Source organism: Sinohyriopsis cumingii, chromosome 15 (assembly GCF_028554795.1).
Source record: "Sinohyriopsis cumingii isolate HCF-2022 chromosome 15, ASM2855479v2, whole genome shotgun sequence".
Lineage (NCBI taxonomy): Eukaryota > Metazoa > Mollusca > Bivalvia > Unionida > Unionidae > Sinohyriopsis > Sinohyriopsis cumingii.
The window spans coordinates 114,773,073-114,789,452 of record NC_142975.1 but is presented as its reverse complement, the minus strand read 5'-3'; the positions used below and the strand labels follow the sequence as shown (position 1 = coordinate 114,789,452).

The following is a 16,380-nucleotide window of genomic DNA, read 5'->3' as shown; positions in this document are numbered from 1 at the left end:
TCATAAAATGGGAAACAATGAATAATAATCCTAAAACATAAACATTTGAAATTTGTTCAAAGCTAATTTCAGTACTTTTTGCATATGAATGATTCAAAGTATTATTTTGTAGTCTGAAGAGGTTTGTCCGAGTTCAAGATTGTGATTTCATACAAGGGTAGAATATAAAAATCAAAATAGATGCAATTTAAAACAATCATGGCAAGGACAAGATACATTGTGTGTGTGTCTATCTATCTATATATATATATATATATATATATATATATATATATATATATATATATATATATATATATATATATATATATATATATATATATATATATATATATATATTCTTTCATCATTTCATTATCTTTTAGACCCAATCAGTAAAAGACCATAAACAGTTTTTCTTGTTCTTGTGGGTTGACCGCCTTCATGTGCCTCTTCTGTATTTAGCTACACGTATCTGACGAATACTTAGAATGTCCCAAAATGCAATCAGAAAAAGGCAAAAATAATACAAAAGACAGGTGATAATTTCAGTTTTAAAACATTAAGAGGAGAAAAAGGGCATTTTTATGATACCTTGTACTCAAATTGTTTGACTGATAGTACAAAAGACGTAGGTGTGCATGCATGTTTAGGTTTTATAAAGGTGTATTCTGTCCAAATATAAAACATATACGCAATTATGCTAGTAGGTTTTGAGAGAAATGTGGTAAAATTTGCTTTTTTTGATGAACATATACCCATTTACAAAGGAATGATATTAAATGTTTATTTCACATTGTTTCACTATACCAAATGTATATATGATACAGCAAACATATAGTCATTGTGGTATATGTAAAAATTATGTGTTCAATGTAGGAGAAACATAAGTTTAGATTAATTATTACTGGACTGCTGTTGATATGCAAGGTACCAAATAATGTCAACTAATGTTTTACCATTTTTCAAATGGTCCACATGCAGCAACCAAAATGATATTGAAGTAAAAGGTTATTCATGCATAGATTAATATTCTGTAAAAAAATGAATTTGGTTGCTGCATGTAGTCTTCCTTATTTCTTTTGAAAAAAGTTCCCTTTTCAGCACAAAATGGCTATTTTAATGCCAAATTTAACATCATGACCATGTGCATATGATGTCATATCAAATAATCGTTAAAAATCAATTGCAATTTTTTTGTCTGCAAATGTTGACACCATTTTTACCAGTATTATCACATCAGAAAGAACCACTGCCCCATGAGAAGCTACCGGCAAGCTTTCTCACATACCCACATGGCCGAGCCTGAGACTCAAACCCACACAAACAGGTGAGATGGCAGTGATCCATAATGGTGAGCACTTTATATCACTCTGCCACTCACGGCCACTTGCAACTATGTAATTTTATGTCCAATCTGAGTTCAAGTCTGGGGATCGGCTAATGTAGGTATGTGAGAAAGCTTGCCAGTAGCTTCCTGTGGGTCAGTGATTATTACAGGCATTTTCCCAGGCTCTTCTTTTATCAGTTATACTGGTTGCCAGGCATAGTATATCCTGCGCTCAGAAATGACATTAAACCCAAAACAACAACCAGTCTCTGAGTCCACAATGACATGATACACATAGTCATGGCATACTGATTTTATCCTAATATGATCACATCGTTTCCAACAATGAATGAAGCATTTTACAGAATTTGTCATTTTGTAAGACTTTAAATATCAATATAAAAAAGTGAAAGAAGTCAGCACTTCACTGTCTAGAAGAAAACATCAGCCCACTGAACCATAATGCTATGGACCCTTATCTTTAACCTAGAACAATATACCATATATACTCACCGACATGACAAGTCCAACTGCAAACTGCACAAACTCAGATCTGCCATCGCAAAATATGCTTGCAGATCTGAGCCCGTGCAGTTTATTAGGAGTAATCAGTAGAAGAAACAGCTGTTTGCAGTTTCACATGACTTATAAAGCAAGTACATATGACAACACATTGACGGCCTATTATTAGTCAATATGTCTTGTGACACTGTTTCAAATTTCAACATTTCATTACTGGGAACCTGCTTGCAAGAACCGCAATAATACCTGTATATAATAAAAACTTCATTATCTAAAAGCACATTCTTTTATATATAAAAAAAACCTCATTTTACCTGTCAGATGCATGTTGCCTATCACCTCACACAAGGACTTAGCTGAGGCACGACAGCATAGGCCACGTACTGGTCCTCTTTCTGTCCCCTCGCTGACCTCCATTGTCTTCTCCATGGTCTTCAGTCCAGATGAGGCACTGACCCTTAAGATGAGGGACTCCAACGGCAAAAGTTGCAGTGCACTGCTTACATTTACTGGTTTCCTCAACACATCGCTCAAATAAACTGAATCCCATAGAGTTTCTGCTTTGGGCTGGGCCCATGTTGACTGGGCACTGAGCAGACGACATGATCTGCAAGAATAACAAAACGAGTTATCTACTTATAATGTGTCTATATACCAATGATATCCCTACCAATATGATACAATCTAATGACAAAGGGCCAAGTCAATCAGGATCCATAACTCCATACAAATTTTGCTCCTGCTGAAAAACAAGGAAAATTCAAATTTGGCCAAAGTCTTCTAAATACTGAATCTGGTTTGAATCCAAGAAGTTCTGCAATAATTACTGAGCAAAAATTGAAGGGTTAAACTTCTAAGCCAAACATAGGTAACATTTTACTGGAAATTAGTGAAGATCAAACTTTACCCTGATCTTCTTGATGTAAAGCCTTCAATCAAATTTTTTTTCAATGCATCAAGTCCTTCATTTAGAAGTTTGAGCAGAAAGAAAATTAAAGGGCAAAGTTCAGAATAAAAAAGAACATTCCTCCACCAAATTTTGCCGGCACATGTTGCAAATCATGCTTAACCTAATGATGACTTCTATCAAATTCAATTTTAATCCATGTTTTTCAAAAGCTGAGTTGCTACAAAACTGATGGTGGGTCGGTGGTTCTTTCCGGGGTTTTCCCGGGTTCTTCCTCCACCATTAATACTGGCCGCCACGTATAGCCTATCGTGTGCTGAAAAATGGCGTTAAACCCTAAAACAACCACAACAACAACAACAAAACTGATGGGCAAAATTCCATGTCAAATGGGCAATAACTCTATAAAACTTTGAAAACAATGAAAATCAAAATGGACCGTGGTTTTCTTGAATGTTGAGCTTCATATAAAATTTCAATCCATGAACTCATTCAAAAAATATTCAGCAGAAATGAAATGTCCTAGGACAGATAGACTGGTTGGCTGTTCATGGGTATTTTCAACACTTTATTGGCCCTTGAAAGTGGAAGCTAAATGCTCTTACCAATGAAACACCAAGGCAGTTAAAATGGACTGAACTGTATGGATACTGAACATGTTATGGAACTGGATTATTGGACATCTGAGCTCCATCTGAAGATATGGTGTGGCCACAAAATTTTACTTTTTTGAGTAGTCAACATTATATCTATACCATGTTTACTAATCTTCTGTTAGGAGTGAATTGTTTTTGCAGAAATTTATTTTCTTCTTTCAATCACAGGTACCATGAAAATGGCAACTTTAACCCCAAATTCAGTCGACTTCTTCCTTACTCCATATATGCCAGCCACAAGTTTGTCCAGCTCCTTGATTTAGAACAGATATGGTGTGGAAACCATTTACTTTATTTCAGCCAATGACCTTTGTATTAGACCTTTTGAATGCCAAATCAAATCATCTGTACTGCAAGCACAAGCCATCTACAAAGTTTGGTCAAAGTATTTAATATAGAACTAATATTATTCTGCAGTAACCCTTTTTCCTTTTCCCTCAGTGACCTTGACCTTTGATATTCTGACCAGAAATCAATAGAAGTTTGATAACCATAGCTGACTGCTACCTCAAACTTAATGTACAGAAACTATTTTTCATCTTTCTGTGACAGTGACCATGCTTTTGACCAAAAAACTCTTCCATATCCAAAGTATAAGTCATCCATAAGGCCTGGTCATCCATAAAGCCTGGTCATTCATAAAGCCTGGTCATTCATAAAGCCTGGTCATTCATAAAACCTGGTCATTCATAAAGCCTGGCTAGCTCAAGTTATTGTCTTGAAATGGAATTGGTAACAGATGAGCAACATCTTAATATGTACTGCCTCATGACAGGCATACAATACTAACTCTTCTCAATTAGCCGGCAATTATTATCTATCTTTACTTGAAAAAAATCCTTAATCTACTATTATTTTGGCATACAAGTGTCTTAACTTCTAATACAGTAACAAATTACTTGATCTGCATCAGAATAGACATAAAAGCAATTCAAACATTCATTTCATCAGGTTATTTTAATCTCTGTACAAACATGGTACTGACAATCATAACGAAAATGTCTGCCGACATCAAACAATTTTAATAATAATGCAAGAATGAATGGCCTTCACTAGAAAATCTGAAGCAAATTTATTATAAAATTTAGTTGATCTCTTCTTTTCTCAACTATACAAATATTTTTTTCAAGCTTACTTGTACTTCGGTGCAACAATTATGTCCAGAAGTTCTTTCTGTACTCTGTCACTGATACGTCTCATAAAACTACTGTACATGGGCAGTCTACATGGCAATTCTCTATAGAAACCACCTGAAAAACATAGTAAGCAAAAAATCGTAGTATAGTTTATATTATGCCTATCTGAGAACCAAAAACATACATATATGACCTACAATATGCCCATCTGGTGAAATTCAGTCATGGGACCTGCCTATGTATGCTACAAAACTGTAAAGGTATCATGTATATCTGGAAAAAAATTCCTAAGAACGTATCCTGTAATTCAACTGCTATGTTTCAAAAACACAAATACATACCATCTACAGTTGCCTTTAAGTTGAATCTGACTGCAAACAAACTGCACAGACTAAGATATGCCTGTGAAATATGCAAATCAAAAAGTCTGTGCAGTTTTCAGTTGAAGTCAACATACAAGCAAGTAAATACAGTACCAGGATTTTATCTAACAGAAAAGCTACCCCCTTTTCACCAAAATAATGGAGCGAAAGAAAATGGAGGGGGGGGAGAGGACAAAATGGCCTTAGTTCTTATTTGCAGACTTTTCCAGCATCACTCTAAGTGCACAAATTTTATACAATTAGTGCAGATGCATGCCCTTGCAGCAACTCTGCTTTATGACCCCTTCATAGACATGATGGGCATAGAAAGTCATCATCATTTCTTGCATGATATAACGGTTTACTAGGTAGCCTGAACAATAGTCTTTAGTGAAAGTTGCAGAGTGGACACAGAGCTCTAGACAAGACTTCATTGTGAATTTTACAACATGGTTTTTAACTATATTTTCTTCTTTTTATAATTCATTGGGGTGTTTTCTCAACAAGAGAAAAAACTTATACCTGATGGAGTATGAATCACTTAGAATGCATCAAACAGCTAAAAGACTATGACTAATTTAGAGTGCATTTAATTACATGGATCTGTTTGAGTTAGCGTTATCACAATGATCAAACAAATGTGTACAGAACATATGGAACTAGTGTCATAGCATAGCTGATATTCATCAAACGCACCATCATAAAACATGAACAATACTTAAGGCATAAGTAACACAATGCCAACTTTTGGATCTGATGCCTGAAATTAATTTTTTTTGTGCAGTATGGATGAATTCAAAATGTCTTGATGCATTTTCAGTATGTTTGCATAAAATTAGCAAATATATAGTGTTTATCTAGAGCTTTGGGACCTAGCTGTAGCGTTAAGATACACACTTATAATATCGAAATATAGCACATGCTTTATTCTACTCGGACTGCGCACTAAAAATTATTTTAGGATAAATTTCATGTCATTAAAACTCAAGATGATAAGTACACACTGATGTCATTCTGAATATTTTCCCCCACTGCATTCATAATATATATTGGAAGAGCTGGTTTCTTTTGTCTATGCTAACAACTCTCCATTCTGGAGGTTTATTCTCTCTCCCAATATGGTCATACCTAATAAAACATACACCTTTAGCACAAAATACAGGAATTGGAGGTAGGAGAGGGTGTTTGCTATAAAATAGATTTCTGAGACTAATTTTAAACTGCACATTCATCAGCCACTGGTCTTCTTGTTGGTTCTGAGAAAATTGTGAAATTTCTAGTATCATGATAGAGACATTCATCAAGAAATGATACATCAGCCACTGGTCTTCTTGTTGGTTCTGAGAAAATTGTGAAATTTCTAGTATCATGATAGAGACATGCACTTGGAATTGCTAGTTTTAAGCAAGTTTTCCCAAAAACCAGGATGTACACTTTTGAGGCATGAAAAAATATGTTCCTGTAAGAACTTTACTGTCAAGTGTATCAAATGGAAGTTATTAAGTTTAAATCAATTACAAGACTTTGACTATTCTTTCATTCGCTCTAATCTCTTGCTAAAATTTATATATGTACATACCCCTGGTGTGGATCGATTCCAACACTTTTTCCTTATGGCTGACATCAACTGCTATGATCACCTGTCCATGATCCATGATTGAGAGGACATGAACCTTAGGTCCCAGCAGATATGCTTCATCAGCTCTGCCCAGCTTAACCTCATACAGGTACACATCACAACCTACAAACACTATTTATTTTAACTAAATACAAGAAGTCAATTTAGTGAAAATTGCATCGCTTTTATTTCTCTTGCTTCCACTTTTGAATACCAAAAACAAATTATAAATGTTCAAATGTCTAAGTAGCATCGCAATTGTGTTGAACAATTCAAATGTCCAAGTAGAACAGCAATTATGTTGAACAGTTCAAATGTCTAAGTATCATAGCAATTATGTTGAATAGTTCAAATGTCTAAGTAGCATATCAATTATGTTCAACAGTTCAACTATCCAAGTAGAATAGTAATTATGTTCAACAGTTCAATTGTCTAAATAGCAGAAGTTATGTTGAACAGTTCAAGTAGAACAGCAATTATGTTCAACAGTTCAATTGTCCAAGTAGAACAGCAATTATGTTTAACAGTTCGAATGTCCAAGTAGCATTGCAATTGTGTTGAAAAGTTCAATTGTATAAATAGCATAGCAATTATGTTGAACACTTCAATTGCTGAAGAACAGAAATTATGCTAAACAGTTCAAATGTCTAAATAGCATAGCAATTATGCTGGACAGTTCAATTGTCTAAGTAGAACAGCAACTATGTTGAAACATTCAATTATGTAAGATCAGGAAGCTTTGTGTGCATAATTACTTCTGTAATCTTAATTAGGCCAGGGCTCCGAGTGGTCTAAAGCACTCTCCGTTATGGATCACTGCTGTCTCACCTGTCTGTGTGGGTTCAAGTCTCGGATTCAGCCAATGTGGGTATGTGAGAAAGCTTGCCAGTAGCTTGTCGTGGGTTGGTGGTTCTTTCCAGGGTGTTCCCGGGTTCTTCCTCCACCATTAATACTGGCTGCCATGTATAGCCTATCGTGTGCTGAAAAATAATGTTAAACCCCACAACAACAACTTAATTAGGCTACTAATGAACTCTTCAAAATGACTGCCATGAAAATGTCCAGAATCTTTTCTATACATTGTCTTCTGTGGTCTTTCTTCAATAAAGCCAGTCTGTTCTGTCAACCTCATACTAATATTGGTTTCTCTCATGCATATCAATGAATACACCTCTCATGCATATCAATGAATACACCTCTCATGCATATCAATGAATACACCTCTCAAGCATGTCAATGAATACACCTCTCATGCACATTTTGTCAGTGCAAGATTGTGTGGTCTCCATTGTTGGATCTTGGGTATGGGATCACTGTTTTTCAAAAATGTTTAATCCATTGTCCTCTCCAGTTTCATATAATCCTTTAAAGACAGAAAAATCTACTTATGCTTCCTCATAGACTAAAATCTCAAATTTCTCCAGCAAAGAGTAGTATGTACGGTACTTGGGTAATGCATTTTTATAGTTATTACTTGTTTGGGTTAACACCATTTCTCAGCACAAGACAGGCTATACATAATAGTACAACTGGTGCAAGAAGAACCTGGGAAAACCCTGGTAAGAACCAACAACCCACAGGAAGCTACTAGCAAGCTTTCTCTCATACCCACATTGGCTGAACCATACTCAAAAACCATGAGGACACAGGTGAGATGGCAGTGATTTGTAAGGGCAGGTGTATTTGATGACTCAACCACTCTGGGCTCCTATATTTTTTTTACTGAAAGGCCCCAAAATGGAACATCATTTTTCCTATAATGAAAGGCCCCAAGATGAAACATCATTTTTCCTATACTGAAAGGCCCCAAGATGGAACATCATTTTTCCTATACTGAAAGGCCCCAAGATGGAACATCATTTTTCATAAACAGAAAAGCTTCTATTCCATAATGTTTTGAGTCAAAGTATGTTAAATTTTGTCAAGTCTTTATCTAAGACACTGTTTTCATAATGTTTATTTTTATTAATGGCAACCATATTTAATAAAAGATTGGCATCATTTAAATCAATCTGAATGGCCTTCAAGCTTGAATGCTTTCTCTCAAATTTATGCAGTAAGCATCATTTCTTATAGGCCATAACCGTGACCTCTAACTTCAGAATCCAGAATCTATAGGCTTCTTCACCATTTGGTCAGAGGGGCTCTGAGTGGCTGAGTGGTCTAAAGTGCTCACCAATCCAGATCAATGCCATCTCAACTCTGAATGTGTTCAAGTCTCAGGCTTGGCTAATGTGGGCACGTGAGAAAGCCTGACAGTAGCTTCTCATGGGTCGGTGGTTCTTCCCTGGGTTTTGCAGGGTTCTTCCTCAACCAGATATACTGGTTACCACGTATAGCCAATCATGTGCTGAAAAATGGCATTAAACCCTGCAACAACAACAACAATTTGGTCAAGGAACTTGCTCCAAAACAAAAATTGTTCTGCAAAACCAATTTTTCCTGAAGCCACAATGAACTTAGCCTTTGATATTTAAAGATTAAATTAAACACACAATGCCTAGACAAAAATATACATATGGATAATGTCAATGCAATGATGACATCATTTTTTAGCTGCGAATGGTGTAAATTTTACAAAAAGCAGAAAGAGTCCCCGCGTAGTCTAAAGCATTCACCATTATGGATCACTGCCATCTCACCTCCGCATGTGTTCGAGTCTCAGGCTCATCTAACGTGGGTACATGAGAAAGCCTGATAGTGGCTTCTCATCGGTCAGTGGTTCTACTCGGGGTTTTCCAGGGTTCTTACTCCACCAGTTATACTGCCCGCCATGTATAGCCTATCTTGTGCTGAAAAATGGCATTAAACCCTACAACAACAGCAACAAAGAGCAGACTACCTAAAAGTCATTTGTCTATATGGATACAGTTTTAGGCATTCAAATCAAGGCTTACCTTTATTAGATTAAAACTAAATGCATACAGGCATATCCGTTCTAAATAAGGCTTACCTTTAACAAACCAAAATTAAATGCATACAGGCATATCCATTCTAAAAAGGGCTTACATTTAGCACACTAAAACTAAATGCATACAGGCATATCCATTCTAGAAAAAGGCTTACATTTAGCGCACTAAAACTAAATGCGTACAGGCATATCTATTCTAAAAAAGGCTTACATTTAGCACACTATGACTAAATGCATACAGGCATATCCATTCTAAATAAGGCTTACCTTTAGCACACTATTACTAAATGCATACAGGCATATCCATTCTAAAAAAGGCTTATATTTAGCACACTATAACTAAATGCATACAGGCCATATCCATTCTAATCAAGGCTTACCTTTAGCACACTTGGTCTATATATTTACAGGTATAGGCATTCTAAATGATTCTTACTTATACCACTATAAATCTGCATGTATTCAGGTACAGACATTGTAAACAAGGTTTACCCATAGCACACTTAATCTATGCATGTAGTAGCTTCCAATGATATCACAGATTCAATGGTATTATGGCACTCAAAAGTTTATTGTATTTTTCTGCATACACTACCTATTGCGTATTTATCCTATATACACTTATTGACCATAAGTTACTAATACTGCAGAAATATCAGAATTGCTGCAGAGTATAAGACTTTTTAAAATGCATCCATGAATAACACTATTTGAAAATGTTCTCAAACTGAATCTATATATTTTTAAATCGATATCACTGTTCTTTTCAAATCTGTAAAGAGCTGTTAATTTGTCCTTTTTATGATCTGACATGGTTTTAAGTTTAAAAAGATCACAGAGCTCTAACATTTTTCATCATATAGCATCCACAAGCCTCACTGATAAGCTTGCTTTTCAATAGTATAGGCTGGTCCACTGCCTAAATATGACTTTTTTAATGTAGCTTTAACAAACCAAGTCATATTGCTATGATGTCTGCAGCATTCATCATTTATAGTGATGTCTAGCATTATCGCAACATGCTGTAAACAAGTGGCATCATGTCCCACCCAGTCATATCATTCACACCAGGCCAACTATCCTAATACTAACCTCTTAATGCTGTGAAGCAAAGTGAGGAAGCTATTAGTACCATCTTTGCAAGTGTTTGGTATGGCTCGGCCAGGGTTCGAACCCACAATCTCACACAAACCCGAGGCAGACACTCTAACCACTTATGCCATCAGTAGGGTCTGCCTATATATAACAAGTCTGTGCAGCTAAGTTTCAAACTGAATAAACCCCATATGGTTTTTTTTGTGTGCATGGGAGTGTGTAATATACAGTTGATAGAAAATAAGAAAATCACATGTAGGTCTACAATGGAAAAATGTACTTTCATGCTATTATTACACAGAAGTCTTCATTGTTTCAAATATTCTCAAATTTAGATAGGAGTGGGATTAAGAAGATAAGAAAAATGAACTACTTTATATTGATTTAATTTTATTTTTGAAATAACCAAGAAAATGTAATCCATATACATGCACATATAAAACATTATTAGGTGAAAAAAGCAAAATAGTTTGCACCTATGCACTTAGTCTATATATGTACATGTATTCTAAACTAGGCTTACCTTTATCACAAGCATGCTAAGTCTATACATATACAGGCATTCTGTACAACACTTACCTTTATCACAAGCATGCTAAGCCTATACATGGACAGGCATTCTGTACAAGGCTTACCTTTATCACAAGCATGCTAAGCCTATACATGGACAGGCATTCTGTACAAGGCTTACCTTTATCACAAGCATGCTAAGTCTATACATATATAGGCATTCTGTACAAGGCTTACCTTTATCACAGGCATGCTTGGTCTATACATGTACAGGCATTCTGTACAAGGCTTACCTTTATCACAGGCATGCTAAGTCTATACATATACAGGCATTCTGTACAAGGCTTACCTTTATCACAAACATGCTAAGTCTATACATATACAGGCATTCTGTACAAGGCTTACCTTTATCACAGGCATGCTAAGCCTATACATATACAGGCATTCTGTACAAGGCTTACCTTTGTCACAAGCATGCTAAATCTATACATACACAGGCATTCTGTACAAGGCTTACCTTTATCACAAGCATGCTAAGTCTATACATATATAGGCATTCTGTACAAGGCTTACCTTTATCACAGGCATGCTTGGTCTATACATGTACAGGCATTCTGTACAAGGCTTACCTTTATCACAGGCATGCTAAGTCTATACATATACAGGCATTCTGTACAAGGCTTACCTTTATCACAAGCATGCTAAGTCTATACATATACAGGCATTCTGTACAAGGCTTACCTTTATCACTGGCATGCTTGGTCTATACATGTACAGGCATTCTGTACAAGGCTTACCTTTATCACAGGCATGCTTCTCAAGAATACTGCCAAGAGTGTGAGCCACATGGAGACATTCTTCATGAGTCAGGCATCCATCAAGATAGGCTGCCACGATTTCTGCTACTCCACAACCAACCACTGCTGAGAAAAGGACACCAGCTTTCTGCAGGCAGCTCAGCAAACCTATAAGACAATATCACAATATAAAATAAGTTGGCATCCACTACAATGATTGCATTATATAAGTAGGTGCCAAATGCAATTAAACTTTACAAAATGGTTGTATCATCTACATCTGCATACAATCTTGCTAACCAAATATCTTTTATTTCAAGTTGTTATGTTTATTATTTTTGCAAAGATATTGTTCAACAAAGTCAGTTGAAAAAGTTCACAAATGTGTAGGAAATTAAATAAGTTGGACAAGAAATATGGCATCCCGAGTTGTAATATGCTCAGCCAATTCTTTATCAACTTGTCCAAGATCGTGATAACAAGCCTGAGTCGGATCAGAAATATGTCCTCTACAATGGTCACACTCAACCAATCATATGAAAGATCACCTCATCATTACACATGGATCTTACCAATTATCTAACTCATCTGAGATCTTGATGAATTAAGCCCACATTCCAATTTTGATCAAACCAGATTAGAAATATGGCCTCCAGAATGAAACAAGCTCATTTAGCCTCATGCAAGATTACCTCATTAATTGTACATGGATGCTGGTGTCCAAGAATTTGATCCAAATCAGATCAGAAATATGGCCTTCAGTATGTGAACATGGTCCACAAATGCAATCTATTGAGTGTGACGCAGTTATCAATGCATACTATGTACTCCATTTTATCACCAAATTTACATCACTGTGGCAGTGCTGCTATCTATGAATTGCCCACTGAACTTAGACACAAAGACACAGTCATCACATTCAAGAGGGCTCTCAAAACTCTTATTTCGACTGCAAGAACAAACTTAAAGACCTAATAATGTTTCCTACCTGAAATATTCTCAGCCTGTTTTTTTATTTTTTTCTAATTTCATGGTGTTTGTTTTTGTAATAATATTATTTTATGTTTTTTATCATATAGGTGTTGTCTAATGTTGTAAAGCGTTTAGAGCTTCTAAAGATTAGACGCTATACAAAGTCCTCATTATTATTATTATTATTATTATTATCTAACCAAAGGAGGTACCCACTGTGAAGCATGTGAAATGATGGTATGTTGGGAACAATTTCTCTAACGAATGTCTCTCACATTTGCATAAGCATTCCTTATTAATAGAAACTGGTCTTCAACTTCAACCTTACAGGGGTTAAAAAGATAATTTCCATCTTCAATGCTTAAGTTTATATCTGCCAGATTCTAGCATAAGACGGTGTGTACATCTGGTGAAGGTAGGTTAGGGTTCTTTTTTTCTCTCACTATGGAAAAATATGAGACAACACTTAGGTCATTTTTCAATGTATTTTGTTACGAGTCTATGTTCTAAAAATAAGCAACAGAAAAAAGTGAATGACAACATGCTTAGTAAAATTGAACAAATAATTTATTTCCCTACAATACAAAGTGAAAATGAGAAAAAAGAACGTACAATATTGCAAATTAACTCCCAAAATTATCCAAGAAGTACAGACACAAGTCATAATAATTTAAAGTCCTGAATAAAACTCAGTACAAATCCCAAAGAAATCCAAAACTGAAGGCAATGACATGTCTGTTATAGCTTATAGAGTGTTGATGTGTCAACAGTCTTTTGTTGAATCACAATAATATAATTCCAGGTTTTAATTCAGTATAAATTCCAGTTAATGTCTTTATCCAAGAATTTTATCAGAGCACTTTTGTATTTCAGAGAAAATAAATACCTGAATTCAATAATTTGAAGAAAATAAAATTCAGCCCAACTGGTCACAACATAATACAACTCTAAAGTACTAGATGTTAAAGCACAAATGACCAAGTCCTCACATTGTCAGAAGATTATATAGTTCTTTATTTGACTTCAGGTCACAATTAGCATTTTAGCATTTTCTAAAACATTACCTAAATATGGAGAAAAAAACCTTCTAGAATGATCCTGATGTTTACAAAACATTGACCTGGATTATGTATAATTCACTTAGGAAATTATAAAACTTTGATAAAATAAATATATTTACTTCTATTAATAATGATCCTGATATTAATCCCATACACATAGAGAACAATTTAGCTATGTATTAGTTGGTTTTAATGAATCAATAAAAAATTCAATTTGGGTCTACATGAAATGAAATGACAAGGTCAATTCCAACACACAATGTTATATTATAATAGCAAGTACTGAAACAATTTTTTTTAAAAACTAACTAACAAACAAATATCCATTACAATACAAAGATTCATAATTTATTAGAAGTCCAAATTACAGGATTTAAAGGCAGGATGTTATAGGTAAAAGCCTCCCACCATTGTTTGTTTTTTTACATGAATTATTACATTCCAAGACAAAGATGTGAACCCTATGATACACTGAGCTACTTTAGGATCTGATCAATTGTTGCATTCAGTGATGGAATGGTACTAAGAGAAATACATAAGCTTTGTATATCAATCATATGCCATCCAAGAAAACTTTAGACAGATTTTTAGCAAAAAGCCATTATAAACATCATGAGAAAAAGTGTGCAGATTCTGTTCTACTAACTGAATTGAATTATTGAAATGTTAGATTTGGTCATGCATAGATTAACTGATCTATTTCGGACAAGATCTGGTTATAACTTTGATCTAGTGATTCACAAAATCATTTCTAAATAATTCACAACCAGAGGTAAGCCTGTTATGCATACTTTCTAATAAATGTATTAATATGAAAATAGTCACGACATATGAAAATAGTACATTACATTTAGTACTGGCTGCCATATATGATTACAGACTCATCAGCTGTACAAACAGGAAAGCAAACTATGGCAGAACATTGCAAGTCAAATTTAATTAATTATCCCTTTACCTCACAGAGCATATTTACAAAGTGCAGCATGCTATAAATAGAACACCTGTTACCTAGTTGACCCCATACGCATAGGCCTGCATGTGAACTGTTAAGCCATGTAGTGTATGTTACGTTTAACAGCAATTTTAACCATTTTACATTTTTGGTACACATCTATTATTTGTGGAAAAAATTGAGAGTAAAGTCTGATTGTTATAGCTGTGTAATTATTTATCATGGTAGAATTTTTTATGTGCTTTAAAATCTTGAGAGAACTTGTTCACCATTATATCAGTGAGGCCGTATGACCAACAGTAGCTGCCATTTCTCATACTCGAAACTTACAAGGTGTTTGTCTGTGTCTACATTACTAAGTCATCTGAATTTGATAATTTATAAAAACTAATTGCTCCTACATCAATATCAGAGCCTTTACCGAGGTTACTGAATCTTTCATAGTTGTGATTCTAATTGTGAAAACTTTGTAAGTACTGAATGAAATCAGTGACCGCCATTTTGGAGAGTGGAGATTACGACCCAGGTACTTTAAATAGCAGATATCAACCAGTGCATAAACAGTGACTATGTGATCTGACATAATGGTCATTCGCAGAAATGAATGTAGTATCTATTAGGGGGTTTCCCCGAAGGAGGCACTATGAAAACCAGCTTAAAATGGCTGATGTTTACAGCCAACGTTAAAAGGCGCTTCCATGCAACTTGAGTAGAGGCATCAAAAGATGCTTCCATGTGAATGGCATAGAGGCATCCAAAGAACCCTGCATGAGGTAAAGAGTTTATTGGCATCATCTTAAATTTTTAAAGATGCTTTCTATCCAATATGGTCTAATTCTGCTATCATTTATTTAAAAGCCCACTGTTTCAAAACTGTCTATTTTTAGGAATGGTCACTATATTGGATGATGGGTTGGCAACCAGTTAACAAATTCAAATGGCCTCAATGCCAGAATGCTTCTTGTAAAACTGTGCAATTGATCCAGAAATGTTTTATCATAAGTTGCAAAATAACAATTGTTAATGGTCGATGAACATCAATAAATAGGCCATATTGTAAATGAAGTAATAAAATGTCAAAAAAAGTTCTAAATTTAAAATAACTAGAAATTGTAATCAATGCAAAATTTAAGTTTTGTTGTAGAATGTGTCAGCAAAATTTATTATTTTGATTTGTTCAAATGAACATTGTGCAAACAAAACCACTGATAACATCATCACATTAATGGCAGTTCTTTTTTTACATGTGTTGACAAAAGCGTAGTCCTGGCATATAGGGACTGACAATGTGTATAGGAGTAAAGAATCTTACTGTATTGTCATTCAAAAGGGTTTTCAACCATGGAAATTTAGCATAATGTATTATCATGCAAATGGCTTTCAACCATGGAAATGTAGCATAATGTATTATCATGCAAATGGCTTTCAACCATGGAAGTTTAGCATAATGTATTATCATGCAAATGGCTTTCAACCATGGAAATGTAGCATAATGTATTAACATGCAAATGGCTTTCAACCATGGAAGTTTAGCATAATGTATTATCATGCAAATGGCTTTCAACCATGAAA

General features: G+C 34.9%; 1 protein-coding gene across 2 annotated transcripts in view; it reads right to left on the bottom strand.

Annotated features, from left to right (window-relative positions):
- Nucleotides 1–16,380, bottom strand: part of LOC149782530 (fatty acid synthase-like) — a 207,642-nt gene that overhangs the window by 124,258 nt on the left and 67,004 nt on the right. For both annotated transcript variants that reach the window (XM_089933967.1, XM_089933968.1), the window contains exons 14-17: nucleotides 11,824–11,991; nucleotides 6,472–6,633; nucleotides 4,530–4,644; nucleotides 2,146–2,438 (exon numbers count right to left, since the gene is read on the bottom strand). In XM_089933967.1, coding sequence (XP_089790093.1) covers nucleotides 2,146–2,438; nucleotides 4,530–4,644; nucleotides 6,472–6,633; nucleotides 11,824–11,991 — 738 coding nt within the window. The remainder of the gene's footprint in view (nucleotides 1–2,145; nucleotides 2,439–4,529; nucleotides 4,645–6,471; nucleotides 6,634–11,823; nucleotides 11,992–16,380) is intronic.